At 38.2% G+C, this 20,903-nt stretch overlaps 1 protein-coding gene across 2 annotated transcripts in view; it reads left to right on the top strand.

Moving 5' to 3' along the window:
• Window positions 1-20,681, top strand: part of RPE65 (retinoid isomerohydrolase RPE65) — a 39,060-nt gene extending 18,379 nt beyond the window's left edge. The window contains exons 3-15 of one of the 2 annotated variants that reach the window (XM_087865994.1): window positions 1,151-1,233; window positions 2,878-3,028; window positions 4,568-4,675; window positions 4,778-4,919; window positions 7,412-7,559; window positions 8,778-8,859; window positions 9,086-9,218; window positions 9,326-9,465; window positions 10,375-10,504; window positions 17,370-17,484; window positions 17,565-17,659; window positions 17,767-17,878; window positions 19,014-20,681. In XM_087865994.1, coding sequence (XP_087722120.1) covers window positions 4,599-4,675; window positions 4,778-4,919; window positions 7,412-7,559; window positions 8,778-8,859; window positions 9,086-9,218; window positions 9,326-9,465; window positions 10,375-10,504; window positions 17,370-17,484; window positions 17,565-17,659; window positions 17,767-17,878; window positions 19,014-19,165 — 1,326 coding nt within the window. In that variant the 5' untranslated portion in view covers window positions 1,151-1,233; window positions 2,878-3,028; window positions 4,568-4,598 and the 3' untranslated portion in view covers window positions 19,166-20,681. Of the gene's footprint in view, window positions 1-1,150; window positions 1,234-2,877; window positions 3,029-4,531; window positions 4,676-4,777; window positions 4,920-7,411; window positions 7,560-8,777; window positions 8,860-9,085; window positions 9,219-9,325; window positions 9,466-10,374; window positions 10,505-17,369; window positions 17,485-17,564; window positions 17,660-17,766; window positions 17,879-19,013 lie in introns of those variants that run through there. The other variant, XM_045802046.2, reaches the window with a different exon arrangement.
• Window positions 20,682-20,903: the final 222 nt, after the last annotated feature.

The following is a 20,903-nucleotide window of genomic DNA, read 5'->3' as shown; positions in this document are numbered from 1 at the left end:
AAAGGCCCCTGGTTGAGGACTTGCTTCCTCATTCTGCACTTGGTGCCAGAACTCTCAATCCTCCACTGAGAGAAAATGTCCATCCAGTAAGTATCTCTGGGAGGTGTTTTTAAATGCCTTAGTGGGTCGATGGTAAATGGGCTATTTCAAGAGGTCCTGAAGAGGATTGATGGCCTGTTTATGGGAGGCCTCGGGTCTTGAAGGGGAGACTTTCTTCCTATTTATATATTGAAGCAAATGTCTAGAATTGGGGTCTATATTACTGTGGCATTTTTATGAATGGGCCTTGAAAGCAGTTGTGAGCATGAAGATTGTAATGAGGCAAGCCTAGGTTCCAGCCATTTCCTAGCTGTGTGATTTTGGACTTAACTTTTTGTAGTCTGTGTTCTTCCATATACAGAATGAGCATAAGAGCAGTATTTTCCCCATTGTGGTATTGTGACATTTAAATGAGTTAATAGCATGCAAAATTCTTTTTATGGTGTGTGGCACATAGTAAGTGCTTAATAAAAGATAGCTATCATAATTAAGGAGTCTGGTCAGAGTTCCCACTCTAAGAAGTTATAAAATGAAGCCAAAGTGGGGAGGCAGGAAATAAATAAAAATATGAAACCTGAATCTCCTAGCCAGACTATTTTTAAAGAGTAATGTAGCTCTTGGAGATGGGCAAAGAAATAGGATGATAAGAAGAGATGATGGTATAATATGGTATAATATGAATAACAAAGAATGAGTTACTGACCCAAAAAGCTGCCATCTCCCAACTCTTGGAGGGAGAGGGATGAGGCAAGAGAATCAATGATACAGGGCACTTAGAGTAGGGACAGGGCAGAATTAATCCTGGGGAAGACAAGAGATAGCAGCAGCATTAGTTGGTTTGTAGAATTAAGTTCTCTGTGACATTAAAAGGGAGGTCATTTCCCCTGACATAGAAGGTAGAGCACTGACCCAGCCTCCCTCCCCCCACTAGCAAACCTAAGGATATTTCTATCCCTCCAGCAAAGTGTGTGCTCCCAGCAAAGGCTAGACTGGCAGGGGTGCGCTGCCATTGAAACCAGAGAATACCTTTTCTCCTGGAGCTCTGCCTCTGTCTCAGGAGACTTCTCTGAATATCAACGTGGGCTTCTTCCCAATTATTCCACCTTTTTAGAGTTGAACATCCTGCTGGTGGTTACAAGAAACTGTTCGAAACTGTGGAAGAACTGTCCTCGCCACTCACAGCTCATGTTACAGGTTGGTCTCATCAGTCTTGAAACCGTCTTCTCTTGTTTTGTTGAGATCCCTCTTCTCTGGCTTTTTATTCATTGGCATCTCTCAGTGGTGGCTCCGCCTGTTGGCCCCAGAGAGGGAAATCTGAAGGTGTGGGCCTTTTATGCCAGAAACCCATTTCCTCTCATTTACCTTTTATTTCCCTAATGTAGAAACATGCTGCCTAACTGGAATTCCTTGAGGACTGGGACTACATCTTTGTCATCTTTAAATTGTCAGTGCCTAACTCAGTGCCTGGCACATAGTAAATGTCCTAGAAATGTCTGTTCCATTATCCATTCCAGTGTCTGGGTAAATGAAGACCTGGTGACAAGCATCTGGAAATATTATAATAAAGGGTGGTAGGTTTCCTGCCTGTTGTATTGCTTCTGCAGTCAGACAGATGTGGGTGCAAATTGCAGCTCCCTTATTTTACTAGCTGTGAATCTTACAAGTTACTTAAACTTTCTGAGCTTCAGGTCCCTTACCTATCAAAAACCAAACTTCCCCTCATGGGGATTTCATGAAGATTGAATAAGATAACTGAAAGATTCACCTAGTATCCAACACAAAGTGGTCAATAAGTAGTCGTTATTATTAATATTGTTAGCATTATCCGAAGACATCATATGATCCATACAGCATCCTTGCTTGGACATGGCAAGTGTCTTTCCTCCCACTTACTCTTATGTAAAATAAAAGGAAGGATCCAAATGTTCTTTTTCAGCTAGATTCTGATGCTAACAATTTAGGTTCTAGCAATCAAATTTATGTTGTGTTGTTAGTTAAGTCATGCCTTCTTAAAGCTTTTATCAGAAATATACATTCTTATGACGCAGGCTGCTGAAATTGAACTACAGGAAATAATCCATTTGTTTAAAAAGAAATTGCTAAGGATGAAGCAAACAGTGCACTTTTCAAAGGATACAAGGGCACAAACCTAACTGCTTAAACTGAAAGGCCTTATGGCCTTTGTTGTGTACTCCTCATTTTGCAGATGAGGACACTGAGCCCCAGAGATGGCACATAGCAAATCCTGAACCAGAATCCAGGTCTCTGACAGCCAGCCCCGTGCAATTTCTCCTTCAGCAGGTTAATCTTCATCTGGACAGTAGCCCATACCCTCAAACGAATTTTAGATTTTAAAAAGCCAGTATTCTTGTTGTCACTTAAATGATTTCTTCTATAGAAACACCTTTTTTTAGTGTTTTGATACCTGTTCCTAATCCACCTTTCCTACCCCTCACTCCATCAAAACACATCAAGAAATTTGAAATTCTTCTTAAAAGAGAGATGCTAAAAATGCAAAATGTATTGGTATCTGGGGAAATCTGTTAGGTGCAGAATCCCATTTTCCTCAAGATGCTTTTCCTTGTCTCCTTCCAACCCTTTATCCAAACAGGCATTAAGACATTTCCCACCACTTGGTCTCCTAGTGAAAGGAGAGTCAAGTCAGCAGGCATTTTGTAAGGGCTGCCCAGGGTGAGAGCTGGGAATGAAAATCATTGCCAGCTTTACAAAGAGGCTGCCCAATTGAGCTGCTAATATAATCACCACCCCTTTACCAAGGATGAGCCCAGCAAAAGGCAGGGGTAAGAAGCAATGTTCTATGTCTCACCTTCATCACAGGCAGGATCCCCCTCTGGCTCACTGGCAGTCTCCTTCGATGTGGGCCAGGACTCTTTGAAGTTGGATCTGAACCATTTTACCACCTGTTTGATGGGCAAGCCCTCCTGCACAAGTTTGACTTTAAAGAAGGACACGTCACATATCATAGAAGGTAAAGAATGCCAGGTCCCACTCCTCCTAGGGGTGGGACCTAGCTCAGCTCCTCCTCCTACGTGCTTCTCAACCTCTTGAACCCAAGAGGTGACTTATAGATTTGCTTCCTCTCAGAATCCACTGGCCCAGGACGTTTGCAGAGATATCTGGGAGCTATGCTATGATAAAGAAGAACCTAAGAACGAGGGCTTTCAGGTCCAACATGCCCAGCTTCAAATTCTTTATCTAGCAGACACCACTTTCCTAAATGGACAACCTTTGGCAAGATGTTAATCTCTAATTCTTGGTTTTGTCGTCTCTAAAATTCTACTTCAGGGTTCATTACAAGGATTAATGAAGTACCTGGGAAATATTCAGTAGTAATAAGTTGCTATTATTATAGTTATTGTTATAATTATTAGATCATTGGTTCTCTTGACTCCTTTTTTTTTTTTTTAATAATTAGAAAGGCCCCTGGGTAGGAGGGAGGGGTGGAACAAAGAGGGAAGGACAAAATTATGTCATAATGATACAAGAAAGAGAAGTTTTCTAAGAACAGAAGATTGTTGCTAAAAGGCTCCAAGGCCTAAGCCATCACTCCAAGTACCCATTAACACCACAATAAGTAGTTTGCTTTTGTTTTAATATTCGGACCTGTTAGATGCTTTGTTGATCACCACAGGTATCAAGAACTTTGAAGAGACACGAGAAAGAAGAGCAAATGGAGGCTTGAAGTAGTCAGGATAACTCAGACTGTAATAGAAGAGAAATAGATCAGATCAAGCAAAAATTTAGCTAAGAAGTCAGACAAAGCTTTCATATGTCCCCTAAAGACCTTGGTACTTTTTTCCTCTTCATGACTTTGTTTCTTCGTCTATGAAATTTTAAACCTTGTTATATGGATTGGAAGAAGTGCAAAATCAGATTTTAATTGGCTTTCCACATGAGAAATCCTAGGCAACTTATGGGATATGGTTGCGGAGTTCCGTCTGTGCAAGATACTGGACTCAAGAACACCTACTTTTAAAACTTGCAAAATACATTTTTAAATTGAAGAAAAAAACCAAGAGTGACGTAAGGGAGATTGAAAGGAATATAATTCAGCACACCATGTTCTGTATTTCTCCACTCAGTGTTAGGTTGATGGGTTATGCGCCACAGGAAGTCAGAGGTCCTATGTGAACCACCCATGGAGGCTGCATGGTGTGATATGGAGAAATGCGTGTTTCCTGGCCCTGGCTGACTTGAGTTCTAACCCAGCTCCACCACATATGCCAATCACTTAACTTTTCTGCTTGGACACGGCAAGTCCAAGCCATGAGCCTCAATTTCCTCATCTTTGTGAGGTTTATAAGACATAAATTTAAGCTCATAGCACATTGTCTCTTTCTCTCTTAGTCGCCCTGAGAAAGTGACCTGACAATACTCTTCATTCTTCATGTTGTGGATTTATGATTCGAACTTGTTAAGGAAACACAGAATGACCATTCTCAGCTCCATATGGACCACACTGATTGCCCCTGCCTATGACACTTTCCCGTGTCTCCATGTCCTTCAGGTTCATCCGCACTGATGCTTATGTCCGGGCAATGACTGAGAAAAGGATCGTCATAACGGAATTTGGCACCTGTGCTTTCCCAGATCCCTGCAAGAATATATTTTCCAGGTTACTGAAACTTGACTGCACGTTATTAAAGACATTTTACATTAGCCCTTTTCTCTCACGGCTTGATAGTTACTGGACTGAAAAATCCATTTGCTTCTGCAGGTTTTTTTCTTACTTCCGAGGAGTGGAGGTCACTGACAATGCCCTTGTTAACATCTACCCAGTAGGGGAAGATTACTATGCCTGCACAGAGACCAACTTCATTACAAAGATTAATCCCGAGACCTTGGAGACAATTAAGCAGGTAGGACACAATGCTCAGGCAAAACTGCTCAAGAAGTTAGAATTCGCAGTTTAGAATTAACTGCAGTTTGGGGGAAAGAACTTGAGAGCAAGATAGATTAAGTTTCACCTACTTGCTTTGTCATCAACTACTAGCTATGTGACATAGGGCAAATTTTGTTTCTTCATCTATGAAATTTTAAACATTTGTTGTATGGGTTGAAGGAAAACCTTATAAAATGCCTAAGATACTCATTCATTCATTTGTGACACAGATATTTATTGAGTCCCTTCCATGTATCAGAACTTATTCTAGATGCAAAGGATATATCAATAGGTAAGACAACCTGGGTAAGACAAAAATTTGGAATAAGTTGTTTAGCTAATGGGAAGCTACTGGAAGTTTTTGCTTGGAGATACGGTATCAGCAGAGCTGTGCTTTAGGGTATTTAATCTGGAAGCCAAGCGTGAACTGTATGGGAGGACAAAAGAGATAGGGATAGCAAGGAGACAAGTTAGGTGGAATTTAAGACCAGAACTAGAAATTCAGTGTAGTAGAAATAGAAAGGAAAAATAGTCCCAACCCTAGGCCTCAGTGTCACTAGCTAATTTATGATTCTCAGAGGACTATTTACTAAGGCTTAACATATCCTCATCAATAGCTCTTTCTTGTTTTTAATGTATGTTTGTAATCGTATAAGAGTATGTGTTAGATCATTTGGAGAAGAAGTGAAACTGAATTCTAAACCATTCATTTAATTCTGATGAGTGAATCTGTGCTCAAATTACTATGGTAATATAATTGCAAATGTAAAGTTCATGTACGGCTCCAAAATAACCTTCATTAGGGGGTCAAGTTTCATTGTGAGCATCACTGTGCCTTGACTTCATAAAACATACAGTTTTAAAACTTGAGATTTTTTAATTACTGTTACTAAAATAGCCTCCTAATCAGTGCCTTTGCCTCCAGCCTGATTCTCTTAAATACAACTTCCCTAATTCAGTAGAAGCAATTTTTCTAAAATACAAGTATAAATGTGTTACTCTATCTGAGGCACCCACAGTTCCCAAGATAAAGTCCAAATGGGGCTTTGTGGCTGTCTGGCTCTTATTTCTCCTCCTCCATGCATGCCTTTCACAGCAGCCATGTTCGATGACTAGTAATCCCAAACAGCACCTGCTACTTCGCAATTCAAGCTCGTACATTAGGGTTCCCACTCCCTGAAACACCTGTCATCCTTCTCCACCTGGCTAATTTTACTTGTTTTTCAAGCATTACTTGGAGTCATTGTCCTTGGAAGCCCAGCCTAATCTCCCAGTCTGGGTTAGATGACCTTTCTCTCCAGATACCATTTTGCATTACCAGCAACACACTATATTATACACCAGCGTATTGGTCTAACAGTGCTATCAAATAGAACTTTCTGCAATGATGCATTGTCCAAGTGCTGTTGAGTAGTTGAAATGTGGCAAATGTGACTGAGGACCTGAATTTAAAATTTTATCTAATCATCATCAATCCACATTAAATTACATGGGCTACCATATTGGACAGCACAAGTCTAGACTGAAGTTCTTGACCCTGGCACAGTAATAATAGAAGTTCAATGAGTACTTGATGAATGATTGAATGAATGAATGTCTTGACTATTATTTAAATAAGAATGCTAAAAACTCCCTTTAAAACATATCTCCTAATCAAATAGAAAGAATTTTGGTTAAATATATACCTCATCAATTATTCATTCAATAAATCTGTATTGAGCAGGTGACAGGTAGAAAATTCTAGTGCTAATTTTGCCAGTGTGTGGCTCTGTATCCTTGAAAAAGTCACTTGACCTCTCTTGGACCTCAATTTCTCTTTCTGTAAACAGAGAGATTTATGCTAGATTTGTGATTCTGAATTTCTTATGAGACTCTAAATTGAATTAAAGCACTAAATCTTTTCTCCAAAAACATTTGCATTTAATTCCAGAAGATTCATTGTTCTCCTGAAGTCTATTTGGGTGACTCTATACTAAATAGAATCCTGGGGTTTCTTTTGGTTCCAAATTTATACTCTGTGCAAGCCACTGGATTTGGTATTTAGGTTATACTATACAAAATGGCCATTTTCATAAAATAAAAATTATTGTATAACTCAGCAATTTCACACAATTCATCTAATACAATAAGGAGGATATAAAGAAATCCCAGGATTCACATTATCAGCTTGAGGACAATCTGCATGTGCAAAAGGAAAGTAACTAACCAGAGCAGTGTATGGGAACACAGTCAAGAAGATCTCCAAGATTTCAGAGGTGTGGCAGGTCAGCATGAGGGGCAGAGGAGAGCTCTGCACTGAAAACAGGAATTCAGGCAGACTTGAAAGACGGTAGAACCCAGAAAGATGGAAAGAAAGAGAAAATGCACTTTGGGTGAGGGTACAAGTGGTAGCAGTAAGGTCAGACCTATGGACAAAGGGGTAATACAGTCTTTCTCTTTACATGAATGACATCTGCTCTCCTTCCATAGGTTGACCTTTGCAACTATGTCTCTGTCAACGGAGCCACTGCTCACCCCCATATTGAAAGTGATGGAACTGTTTACAACATTGGTAATTGCTTTGGGAAAAATTTTTCAATTGCCTACAATATTGTAAAGATCCCTCCACTACAAGCAGGTCAGTTTACCAATTTGACTCTTCTTAAAACAAGTATCTATATTGTGGGAAAATTACTGGAAATGGGATACCAGATCAGAATATCAGGATCACACTATAGCTGCACGGTTAAATCACTTTCAGATTGTCCTTTGCCCCTATCCTACCATGGACCAATGCCCAGAAGTACCGTAGCAGAAAATGACAACTTGAAAATATAGAGAGCAAGTGGCCAAATCGTATTCTACAATGTTTCAAAAATGTAGTGTGTATATGAGTATTTGACCAAATAAGAGTTAGAATCAAATTCAGGAAATACTTATCAAGCATTTATTCACGTGCCAGGCAAAATTAAATTTTTAAACAAATATATGTGTATGCATAATAGCACACACGCATATATGAGAAGGTACTAAGTATTTTGTGTGTGTTCAATTCCCAAAGCCACAAACAAATCTATTAACTCATATTAATATTATGGAGAAAGAATATTAAAACAGGAAAGAGAGTACTCTTTAGAATTCTCCATTCATCCTCCATTCACTGCCAGAAATTTGATAACCATCTTGGTGACAGAATTATTTGAATACATATGGATTTTTGTTTAGTATTGCATAGCATGGATCTCAAAGTGTAGTCCCTGGACCAGCAGCATCACTTGGGAAGCCACTAGAAATCCAGAGCCCCACCTGTGGTTGACTGAAGGAGGAATTCTCAGTGTAGACCCACAATTACTATTTTAAGAAGCTCTTTATGTGATTCTGATGCACACTAAGGTTTGAAGACCACTGACATAGTAGGAAACAAACTTTGCTGTGCTTAAGAATTACCATACAGAACTAATGACACAAACCCACATATACTGTATTTTACAGGTAACTTAAGGGATTATGAAAGGCATTTTGACCATACTAAAGTTTTGCCTTACTCACCGACTTAGCACCTACCACCTCCAGTTGTTAAGACGCATGCAACTCCACTGTCCTCTGCCTGCTACAAAACTGTTTTGAGTACACTTTTCCAAATCTGCTGCTGTTTGGATTTTCCTGGGTGACTGCAGCTTCACATGAAATTTCCCTAATAAATGCCAATGACTGAGAAAATGAAAATAAACCCTAAAAAAAAAAAATCAAGATCTGAAAATGTATTTCTTTACTTGCATAAGCTGTTCTAAATGCTTTGTATTAAAAGAGAAAAAAAGAGGCTTTTCCAAAGCCTTTTAAAACCGCTTTATTTCAGACAAGGAAGATCCAATAAGCAAGTCAGAGGTCGTTGTACAATTCCCCTGCAGTGACCGATTCAAGCCATCTTACGTCCATAGGTAACTTGAAGGCCTGCTATGAATCTTCAGGAAAACTCAAGTTTAAAGATCTGCTTTGCCTACCTTTGATACCAATCCTGATCACGACATTTTCTTGCAGAAACCTAAATTTAAATGTAATTAATTTCATGTAGGCACTGTTGATTCAAACCTCATGTGCACATATTTCTTTGTGATTTGAGAATCAGCCCTTCACATTCACAAGTCTATTTGTGTTCCTAAACAGTTTTGGTTTGACTCCCAACTATATTGTTTTTGTGGAGACGCCAGTCAAAATTAACCTGTTCAAGTTCCTTTCTTCATGGAGTCTTTGGGGAGCCAACTACATGGATTGTTTTGAGTCCAATGAAACCATGGGGGTAAGTGGTGCATTTATTTGTCAGGTTTAGGATTCCGAAGAAGGCATTTTGCAATGTATACTGTCTTCCTTTTTAAATGCATCAAAATATTTTCCTCACTTTTCAAGGTTTGGCTTCATATCGCTGACAAAAAAAGAAGAAAGTATCTCAATAATAAATACAGGACCTCTTCTTTTAATCTCTTCCATCACATCAATACTTATGAAGACAATGAGTTTCTGATTGTGGATCTCTGTTGCTGGAAAGGGTAAGAAAGAACATTGGATAATGTTACATCTCCAGTCATGCCTAGAAATTAGGGGCCTTTTTCAGAGAAGCTGCTCTCAGTATTTAATCTGAATTACAGCTAAAAAAAGCAAGAAATATCCTTAAGTCTTGGAATATAATTGAAAAAGCAGGAGGGAGGCTAGGTAATCAGAAGCACTCACAAAACGAACATCAAAACCATGGTTAATGATTGAAAACTGATCAGGTTTGAGCCTGACCTGAAAATAAAAGGTGGTATGATCTGATAAGTGAATTTAAACTGAACCTCACTGCAACTTGCCAAGTTCTCCTGGAGGGCCTTGAACTCCACCCACTCTGGGTTTGGAAGAAAGAGGCACGCTTTCTTGAGAATACCAAGTCACTAAAAAGATAGTAGCCCCAAAAGACAGACAGAATGGTGATGGAGAAACAGAACAGAAAGTATCAAAACCTGCTCTTATTTAAACATATTGGTGAGGCAGGTTTGTTTGTTTATTTGTTTTTCATGAAGCATGGGCAGGAGGAAATGGCTCTAATATACTTGGGTCATTAGCAGTTTCTGGGTTGGAGAATAAAAATCAGGCAGGTTGGGGCACATGGATGGCACAGTCGGTTAAGTGTCTGACTCTTGGTTTCAGCTCAGGTCCTGATCTCAGGGTCCTGGGATCAAGCTCAACCTCAGCTCTAAGCTCAGCACAGATTCTGCTTAAGACTCTCTCTCCCTCTGCCCCTCCCCCACCCCTCCCCCCTACCCCGCGCTCGCTCACTCTATCTCTAAAATAAATAAATAAATCTTTAAAAAAAAAAAAAAACAGAACAGGCAGGCACTTGTTCTTTTAAAAGGCATGGATCACCTGTCTGAAATTATTTGCAATTGTCTGTGCTCATGTCTGACTTCTTACTTTTGCAGATTTGAATTTGTTTATAATTACTTATATTTAGCCAATTTACGTGAGAACTGGGAAGAGGTGAAAAAAAATGCCAGAAAGGCTCCCCAGCCTGAAGTTAGGAGATACGTGCTTCCTCTGAATATTGACAAGGTAACCGCCCCCTACACAGATTTCAGATATATCCGGATTTGTTCTCCTGCCTTATGTTTATACATAAAATCTTGAAATTTCAGAGCTGGAAGGAACTTTAAAAATACACTAATTCAACTCCCCTCATTTAACAAACGAGGAAACTGGAGCTCAGAAGAGTGACATGACTTAGCAAAAGCCAACTGCAGCAGAGCCAAAATGAAAACCTGGTTTTGATGCTAAATCTGCTGTTCTTTCATTTGCAAAAATCTTTTCAAAATATATTTTCTCAGTGAATAGTGCAGACCACTGATTCCTAGGATCTTCTGTCAATAATATGAATAATTTAATTTAAATAATTTGAAATTCTAAAGAAATGAAGCATTAAAAAGTAACCCTGTAGGGAAATCAGTCCATGATTTTGGTTTTCCGCAAACCTAAAAATATCGGTAGAAGACAAACATCGTTAATAGCCTTCGGCAGTCATCTTTTTATTTCTACTTTTTCTTCCTTATATTCAGTGGCTGTCTTTTTAGAATGTTAGAAGAACATCAAGAAGTTTTTGTGTGATAGAATGCCAGTCAAAATCAAGACAAATAGAATTTTCACAATAGATACATGAGCATACGCTGCCATTTATGTACATATGAGATATATACACAAAAATGGGTAAGGCAGCTACATGGAATGTAAAACATTGTACTCAAAGCCAGAGCAAATATAGTGGAAAAAAAAACCCAATTTAGAACTAGACACTACTGCTCTTAAGCAAGCTTGTAAGCTTATAAGCTCTATGAAGGATAAGAAAGGAGGGGGAGGTTGAGGTGGGGCATTAGGTAGTCAGGTAAATGAGCTTCTACAAAGGCAAGGAAGTGTTAAAAAAGCAAAATTAATATAGAAATATAAAGTAGTTGGAGGAGCTGGTACATTAGGAGTAGAGGACGAGAGATGGGCATTGGGCAGAGAGACTGGAAAGAAGGTTGGAATGATATTGTGCAGGGCGTTAAGCACTCTAACTTTCCCCTTAGGAAACATATATCTGGTACATAGTTGAGTGTCCACAAAATACCAAATAAATGAGTCCAATGATTTTAATAAAATATTATTTTACTAGTGATGAGAAAATCACAGTAATCTTTAAGGAAATAAGATCATTTAATTTAAATATCCCTTACCTCACTCTCTTCATATCCAAAAAGAGGAAAAAGGAAAGATTGTCCTAAATGTGTAGTCATCACTACCTGAAGAAAAACCACCCAATTATGAAATAGAGAACTTCAGTGATGAAAAAACGTCTAATGTCACTCGAGACCCTGCTTTCACTCTCTCCCAATAATTATGAATTAACCACTGTAACACAGCGTCATACGAGTTATTTCAGTGGGTACATCAATAGGATATGCTCTTGTTCTCCTGGAACTCATTACCTAGTGTAGTAGGGAGGAGGAAGGTGATTTGGTAATGATAACACAATGAGATAAGTAGTGGGAGGGAGGCATAAACTACTTTGGCTATTCAGAGAATGGAATAGTCGCACTTGTTTGGGGAGATTCATGAAACACAGTCATTTGCAATATTCTGGCAGAAGATATTGAAGCAGATCAACCTAAGACAGGAGGAATAGTTTGAGAAAAGACAGAAGTGGGGAGGGGCAGAAGAGCAGAGGGAACTGACTGCAATCCAATTAGTTAGAACATAAGATTAAGTAGTAGAATAAATGGGGGGGGGGGCGGATTTAAAAAAAAAAAAAAGCTTAAAAAGCAGATTTATAGTCTTTAAAAGCTTTAAGGCCAGGCTAAGAGGTTGTACTGTCTTTGGCAGCGAAGGTTCCTAAACAGAAGAAAACCATATTCAGAGCTGGTGGACTGGGTACCAAGGGTACTGACTTTCATGGTTTTCTTTTCTACTAAATGTCTGGCTTCCCCCAAGCAAGTTACTCAATCACTCTCTATCTATAAAGAGAACCATTTAACCTTCTTAAATTTCTTTTTCCTTACCTGTATCCATCTTACACGGTTGTTGTGGCTGCTACACGAGTTGATACATGTTAATTATTAAATATAGCCCTTGACACAAAGTAAATAAATAAATATCCCCTATCATCATCAACAACAACAAAATCAGTATCAAAACATCTTAATGAAAGATGCCTCATAGGCTTTCATACATCAATGAAGGACACTGTGAGGCCAATTAGGGTCAATAGTTACTGATGTTGACATGATGATCAAATATATGAGAATAAATAGATGAAATCGCTAGCAGGGAAAAGTCATACTTTAGAATACGTTTTCTAAAAGAAACATACACATTTGCTTGAAGAATTTGATAGCCCAGAAAATGCTAAGAGAGGAAAAGATGGCCAGGCACAGAAGTTTGGAAGGTCTCATGTACAGAAAGTACAAAAAAGAGGAGCCAGAAAGAGAGAGAGAGAAAGTCACCAAGGAGCCCTAGCTAGAGCAAGGAGAGGACAATCCCACATAGGATAGGGCAAGATGGTTTCATCAGTGCCCACTGCTACGGGCAAGTTGAAAACGATGAAGACTAAAAGTCAAACATCAGATTTGGTGATCTCCAAGGGATGAGGATCAGAAAGGGAGACGTCAGGACTCATGGCACTGAAGGTGAGCAACTGGTAGGATGTGGGAGCAGTTACTTTAAGTATACACTTTGAAAAATTTGGCAGTGAAGGGAAAAATCGGTCATAAATTAGGAGAAGAGGTAAGAAAGAGATTGAGGGAAGGGCTAAGGAGAGGAAAGAGTATAAGATTGAGTGAAGTTTACAGTTTACTAATTAAGATAATGGTAGTATTCTTAAAGTATATCTTTATATTTTTTTTGAATAAGCAGTGCATTTAAATGGTCAAAAATCAAAATGGTATGCAAAGGTACACACTGGGAAATCTCACTCCACACTCCCCCTGTATCCAGTCCATACCATCCCCATTCACTTCCTATGTGTAACTTTTCGTGTCTTTCCTTTTCTTTGGCTTGTTTATGCAAGTATAAGAAAAATATATATATATATATAATTATTATTTCCCATTCTCATACACAAAAAGGGACTTTCTATAGCCACCATTTTGTTCCCTGCTTTCTTCATTTAACAATATATATGCTAAAGATCTTGCTGTTTTCAGCTACACAGTATTCTTTCTGTGAACATACCCAAGTCCCTCACTGGTGCACAACAGAATTGTTTCCAATCTTTGGCTATTACCAATAAGGTAATAACGAATAACTTTGTATGTATGGCTATTACTGATAGTGTAATAATAACTTTGTATGTATATCATTTCATACACGCACAGATATATGAATAGATTAGATCCTCAGAAATGAGATTTTGGGTTAAAGGAAAAAAATGCATCTTTTAAATAAAAAAATGGGTGGGGAGTGAAAATGAGGAACTAGTTTGTTGGGGAAAGCAAAAGTAATGTTACAGATTTCTTACATAAAAAATTTAATTTAATTTAATAATAGAAAAAATAAGATAGAATGAAGATAATCAATTTAAATTTAATACGTCTGATGTAGGCATTTGATCTCTTCTTCCCCAAAACACCACAGAGTGCCTTGAGGCTCCATTTCACAGAATCTCAGAATTCTCATCATTTCTGTATTTTCTCCTTACCTTCCTATCCCTTTCCTATTCTAAGAATCTTCTATTTCCTCTTAATTCATCGTACACCCCCAGAAAAATCTCCTCTATCCTCTTCTCACAATATTCCTTTCACCTTCTTTTTTTTAAACCAAAACCTGGGGGCACCTGGGTGGCTCAGTCAGTTAAGCATCTGCCTTCAGCTCAGATCATGGTCCCAGGGTCCTCGGATGGAGCCCTACGTTGGGCTCCAAGATCAGCAGGGAGGCTGCTTCTCCCTCTCCCTCCTGCTTGTGCTCTCTCTCTCTCAAACAAATAAATAAAATCTTTAAAAAACAAAAACCTGGCACTGATCTCTAGTCTCTTCCTGCAGCCTTTATACCACTTCACCTTGGGTTGGGGTAGGTCTTCTCTGTGTTCTACTTCTCTGTTTCCAGATTCATTGTTCCTTCCATCCACTCTTAAAATATTCCAATTTTAATCTCATTTCAGCTAATTATATAGCCAAGTGTTATGTACATATATACATACATATACCCCTCATTACTGTTGTTGTTTATGAACCACCACTCACTCACTTCCCTTCCTAGCTCAATGTCACACTTCCCAGATCTACTGACTCTTGGTCATTTCCATATAAACATCATATGTGATTCTTCCCACAACCTGGCCTCTCAGTTCCTTGACCTCTTCCACCGATCTTGTCTTCCATTCTATGTCAGCCACTCACTCCCCGTAGTTATACATTTGACCCTACCATTACCTATGACTGTGCTTCTTCCATAATCTTAGTTTCATGCATGATATGCTCCGACTACCACCTCCTATCTTTCGAGATCACTTGCCCTATTGCGATTCCCACCAGAAACCTCCAATCCACTGGACCTACTACCTTCTCACTATACCTCATTCCTCTGAGAACTTACTTTCCCTCATTACTTAATTAAAATTCCATTGTCAACAATTTTAATCTTATATAGATCTTCACTTCTCTTGCCTCTTTCTTACTTTATTGAACTCATTTATCAAAACCACAATCTCCCCTAGTTAAGTTCAACTCTCCACCCACTCTACACTTGTATCTCTGAGGATGAAATTAAGTGCTGAAAACACACAATCATGTTAATTGGTTCATTTTTAAATACATGACCACAAACCTCACTGTTACATTTCTCAACTGCATTTACTCTCCCACTTTGCTAGTTAAGTATTTCACACCCTCCTCTCTTCAAACTTCTAACACCTCCCACCTCCACACTCATACTCAGCTGATGGCTCTGCTTCCTATTTTATTGAAACAAATGAAAGAAATCAAAAAAGAACGTTAGACTCCTGCCACCACATCTACCCACCCACCAGCATCTGTACTTGTATTGAATTATCTATCATCCCACCCAGAACTAGTCCTTCCCATTTTCCCTTCCTTACCCACTCAAGGACATCACTCAAGCAATTCTTCCCCCTCTCCTTTATCATTACTTTCCCTTCTTTTTCTTTGGGTCACTCATATCATGCTATTATTTTGCCCTCTTACAAAATCCTTCTCTTGGCTCTTCTTGTCCCCATAAACTATCCTCATTCTTTTTCTTATAGACCCCTTAATGTTGGAGGGCACCAGAACTCAGCCCTTCATTCTATCTTCTGTTGGTACATTCACTCCCTTTGTAAGGACTCACGCTTTAAAGCAGCCTACACTTACATTTTCAACTTACCTTTCAACTCAAGGTTCATCTTTGCTACTGCCAGTTCCACATCTCCATTTGGATGTCCAACAGACCTCTCAAGCTTAATAAGATGAAATCTAAATTTCTTCTCTTTCTCTACCAAAAAAAATTTACCGCACCTGCAGTAGTCCCCATCTTTGTTGTGACAGCTCCAATCTTTAATCATTCAGGCCAAACACCTTGGAGTCATCCTTGACTTCCATCTTAATTTCATGCCTCTTCCCTACCCCATAGCCTATCTATCAGGAAAACCTCATGGCTCTGCCTTCCACTTCTCAGTGACTCCAGTGTTACTAGCCTAGTCTGAACTATTCTTTTCTTTGAGTAGACCACATGACAAACTGGTGTCCCCAATTCCATTCTTGCATCCCCTCTTACTCCCAAAGGTAGTCTCAAGAGAACAGCCAGAGCAATTCTTTTAAATATTATCCATGTCAGCCCTCTGCCCAAATCATTCTGTGGCTTCCCATCTCTCAGAGTAAAAGACCAAGTCCTCACAATGACCTATAAAGCTGTACACAATCTCTCATCTACCCTCCCCTCCTGTTCCTCTTCCCCAGGCTCAGTCAGTTGTAGTCACACTGGTCTCTTTAATGTTCTTCGAGCCCATTTGGCATCCTCCTACATTAGGCCTTTGCACTGTTTGTTCTCTTTGTTTAAATGCTCTTCCCTAGACATCTGTGCTGTTGATTTATTCACCTCCTACAAGTTTCATCCCAAATGTCACCTTTTAAAGGAGGCCCACCCTGACCACCTCTTAAAATTATAACTCATCTACACTTCATAGTTTTGATCCTCCTAACTCTGCTGTATTTTTAAAGTGTATTTTTAATACACTTTATTAATTATATTTATTGTTTATATCCCCAAACTAGAAGGTAAGCTTCATGAGGACAGGAACCCTATTCTCTGAATTACCCCAAATGTCTAGAATAGAGTTGAGCACAAAACATATACTCAAGTATTTGACACAGGTATTAATAAATAAATATGTTCTTAGAAAGAGCTCATGGGATCTATTCCTTTCATAAAAGAATCTGAAAACTACCAGGTGGGGTAAGGGAGTGACAAGAGATCTTAGACAACATCTGATCCGGTAGTTTTCCTATTTATTTTTTTTCTTTTTGATAACAGAACTGTATGATTTTTTTCAAGGAAAATCAAAACATATCCTAACTGTAAGGAGATAAACACTATAAATGAATCCATAGAGGTTGAAGTCTTTTGTTGTTCTACTAAAAAAACATTTCTTTTTTCTCAGAGGCCCTTCCTCAGAGCCCTAAATTTTCTTTGAGGACAATCTCATTGTAGAGATGAGAAGGCCGAGAAGGCCTAAAGGTTACGTGACTTTCCCAGTGATACACAGCCAGTGACTGACACAGGCACAGCTCACTTCCCCAATCTTACTGCTGGGCTTACCTTTCTATAGCTTTCTGCACTGCTCCTCCCTACACACTGACGTAAGAAACAACGCAGGAGACAAAACTCAGGAAGACTGCATTTATGGCTGCTTGATTTTTCTTTCCTTCTCACTGAGGTGTCTGTTATCCTTTTTCCTTAGGCCGACACAGGCAAGAACTTAGTCACACTCCCCAACACAACTGCCACTGCAATTCTGTGCAGTGACGAAACCATCTGGCTGGAACCTGAGGTTCTCTTTTCAGGGCCTCGCCAAGGTGAGATGATTTAGAGAGGGAACAAACTGTTCCATTCAGAGATTAACTGAGTTTTCCTAAGCATGTCCTCTATTTTGTAGCATTTGAGTTTCCTCAAATCAATTATCAGAAGTATGGTGGGAAACCTTACACGTACGCATATGGACTTGGCTTGAATCACTTTGTTCCAGACAGGGTAATGAATCCATCTTACCTAATACTAGAATAGTAGTTTGAGTCATATGCTAGTCAAGTCAAGCACATCGGCTGATTAACTGATTGATTTTTCTTTCTCACAAGCAGCTCTGTAAGCTGAACGTTAAAACTAAAGAAACGTGGGTATGGCAAGAGCCTGATTCATATCCATCAGAACCTATCTTTGTTTCTCACCCAGATGCCTTGGAGGAAGATGATGGTAATGAAAGCAATAGATGTGTCTGAAGACTTTCTTTTTACTGAAGTTCTATATGCTAGTGCATTAGAAATCACACTGATTACTCCCTAATGTTCAGATATGATCCTTAATACTACTGAATTTAATGCAGCATGAAAGAATTTAAACTTATTGGAAAATAAGCTTCATCTTGTGGCCAATCTCATTGATTACTCAGGGAAAAATGTTAAAGCACCATCTCGTGTCGTAAAGGAACATCAACGTTTGCTCTAGATGAAGGAGGGAAGGATGAAGAAAGAACAGCATGAATTCTAGGTTTTTGCCTTTCCTGACCTAGATAAATTTCTGAAAAAGGACTGAGTTCAAAGGAGAGAAATTGAGTATTATAACAGATCAAAGAGAATGAGAATAAGGGTTCTGTGCCTCTGCTTTGGTTTCTTCTTTTAGTAAGCTGGACCTATAGCCTGTAACAGCAACTCAATGGCAAAGCATCAGTCTTTGTTAACTATTAATTAGCTGGGACAGGAAGGTAAATTACACTCTCTGGGATTAAAATATGGAAAGTCATAGAGAAATGAGTAAAATAAAGAATTACAGAGCCATTTCGTGCTAAACAATTTTACATACACAGCCCATTCAGACAAAACTGCAAAAGCTTTGCTCTCGTTTTGTTGGAAGGACGTAAGCTTCTAACCAGGTCTTGGAGAGTATATATACAGAAATAATATACCTTACTGTTTTCAAAGTCTTTTAATATATATTTTTCATTTGATTGTCACAACATTTTTTTTACAGTAGGTTATGTTAAATCTTACGTTACAGATAAGAGCACGGATCCATTCATCAATTAAGAATTTAATGAACTCCCACTATGTCCTAGTAATTGTAATAGCTTTTGGGATACAACAGTGGACAAGACTCATATGGTCACTCCCTTCCTGGAGCTTACAGTCTAGGGAACATAAAGAGTTTGAAAGACCCCTTCAGGGTGGTCACGCAGCCAGATGGTGGAAAAATCAGAACAAGATATCAAGTCATATGATTTTCTTTGTCAATGTAATACCTCCAATATTATTTCAGTGACATTTAATCTATGGTCCTGGGCTTTTTTTTTTTCTTTTAATTTAACATTGCCTTACTTACTTTTGATTAACAGGTGTAGTTCTGAGTGTGGTGGTGAGCCCTGGGGCAGGACAAAAGCCTGCTTATCTTCTGATTCTGAATGCCAAGGACTTGAGTGAAGTTGCCAGGGCTGAAGTGGAGATTAACATCCCTGTTACCTTTCATGGACTGTTCAAAAAATCCTGAGCACATTCTAGCGCATAATATTTCTATTGACAAAACCAAGAAAAACAGTCAGGTCTGCAATCAAATTCTGTTCAATTTTAGCCTGCTGTATTACATCGTTTTAACTTGCAGATGCACACAATTTTGCAATATTTTACAGAAAGCACAGAGTTGAGCAAGCAATTCTTTAAAAAAAAAAAAGCAGCACATATTTAGATAATCATACTTTCTCTGTGAGACAGGCAGACCATAACTAAAAACTCTTTATATATTTAGCAATCAAATAGAAAATGAATGTGGATTTATTAAGCCTTTTTTTCCCTACTGTTAAAGTGTATTTTAGGTACCCATCTTCTCCAATTATTTTTTAACATTTAAAAGCCAAGGTTCTCTACACCTGATCTGTATGTGGCTTCACTGAGGCAAGGCAGTACCATGCAAAAAGGCTTAATTACTAAATGTCAGACCAAACTTTTTCACAAACCAGGGACCATCGTCTAAGAGTAATCCTAGTAATAAGTGTGCGGATATATATATTAACTGTTCCAAGATCCTTAAGCTTTATGAACTTTAACATTTCCATTTAATATAGGCAATTATTGATTATTTCTGATTTTATAATAAGAAAACCTATCTCTAATTGACTGACAACTCTAACCAAATAATATAGCAGAGACTAAGTCATCTATTAAAAGCTTACATAACATCAAAGCAATTACATATAGTAGTGACTATAATTTTTTAAATACTCACAAATATAATTTCTACTTAAAATCAGAGTATAAGATAATGTCAGGGGGTTATACTATGTTGCCTCATGTTTAATTATATTTAAGCACTGTGCAATCAGCTGACCTAAGCAAAAGACAAAGAGAGAGAAAAAGAGAAAATATTAAAATTAACATTCAGATATTAATACATTTAAGTACTTTTATTTTTAAAATTATTCTCTTATCACTACATGTTGTAAAAAAATGGAGATTGACAAAAAATTATATTCTGTATCTTAATCCTGGTATTTTATGCTAAGAAGTATTACATATTATTGTACTTAAGATAATCAGCATTGTGTTTGACTAAGTAAAAATAGCTTGAAGGAACAGACTGACTAGGGTACTTGATGCATCCATTTGATTTCTTTATTTAGATAAAATGCAAACTCGTTTTAGAATTATAAATGCTCTTTGAAACATACTTCTCAAAGAAAATTTAAAATTACAAAAAAGTAGAAATTTTAAGGTAAAATCATACAGAGCTCATCTAAGTTCAACTATTATTAAGATTGAGTACTATTCTTTTCCATCTTTTTTCCTCCTGTGGATTTTAATATAATCATTGTTTCATTGTGGCTAGTTCCTAGCTAGAACTAGAAATTTCACAAAAGAAAATGCCAGAGAATAACATGGAATGTTTGACTGTAGATAAATATCAGCCTGTTAGCTTTTGTCTCTAGACAGGACTCATGAACATAATTTCACAAAGAAGGATATTTACCCATTTCTTTTTAAAATGCAGAAAATAAATTACTGAATAATTACTAAGTTTTGTATTTAATAAAATCTCCCTAAGAAAATTCCTAAAGCTGCCCCTCCTACATTTGCCAATCACTCCCTACCTTATTCCCATTCATCTTCCATGAAGCAAGTCTTGCAATTTTCTGTGTCCACCTCTCCTCCTTTTGCAGGATCCCATTGTGAACACTGTGCTCTGTGGACCCCCAGTGTTTGTTAAGACAGGTGAAAGGCAGATCTAACTAAAG

Source organism: Ursus americanus, chromosome 12 (assembly GCF_024610735.1).
Source record: "Ursus americanus isolate L20-20 chromosome 12, mUrsAme1.1.p, whole genome shotgun sequence".
Taxonomy (NCBI): Eukaryota; Metazoa; Chordata; class Mammalia; order Carnivora; family Ursidae; genus Ursus; species Ursus americanus.
This window is presented reverse-complemented; position numbering and strand designations above follow the sequence as displayed.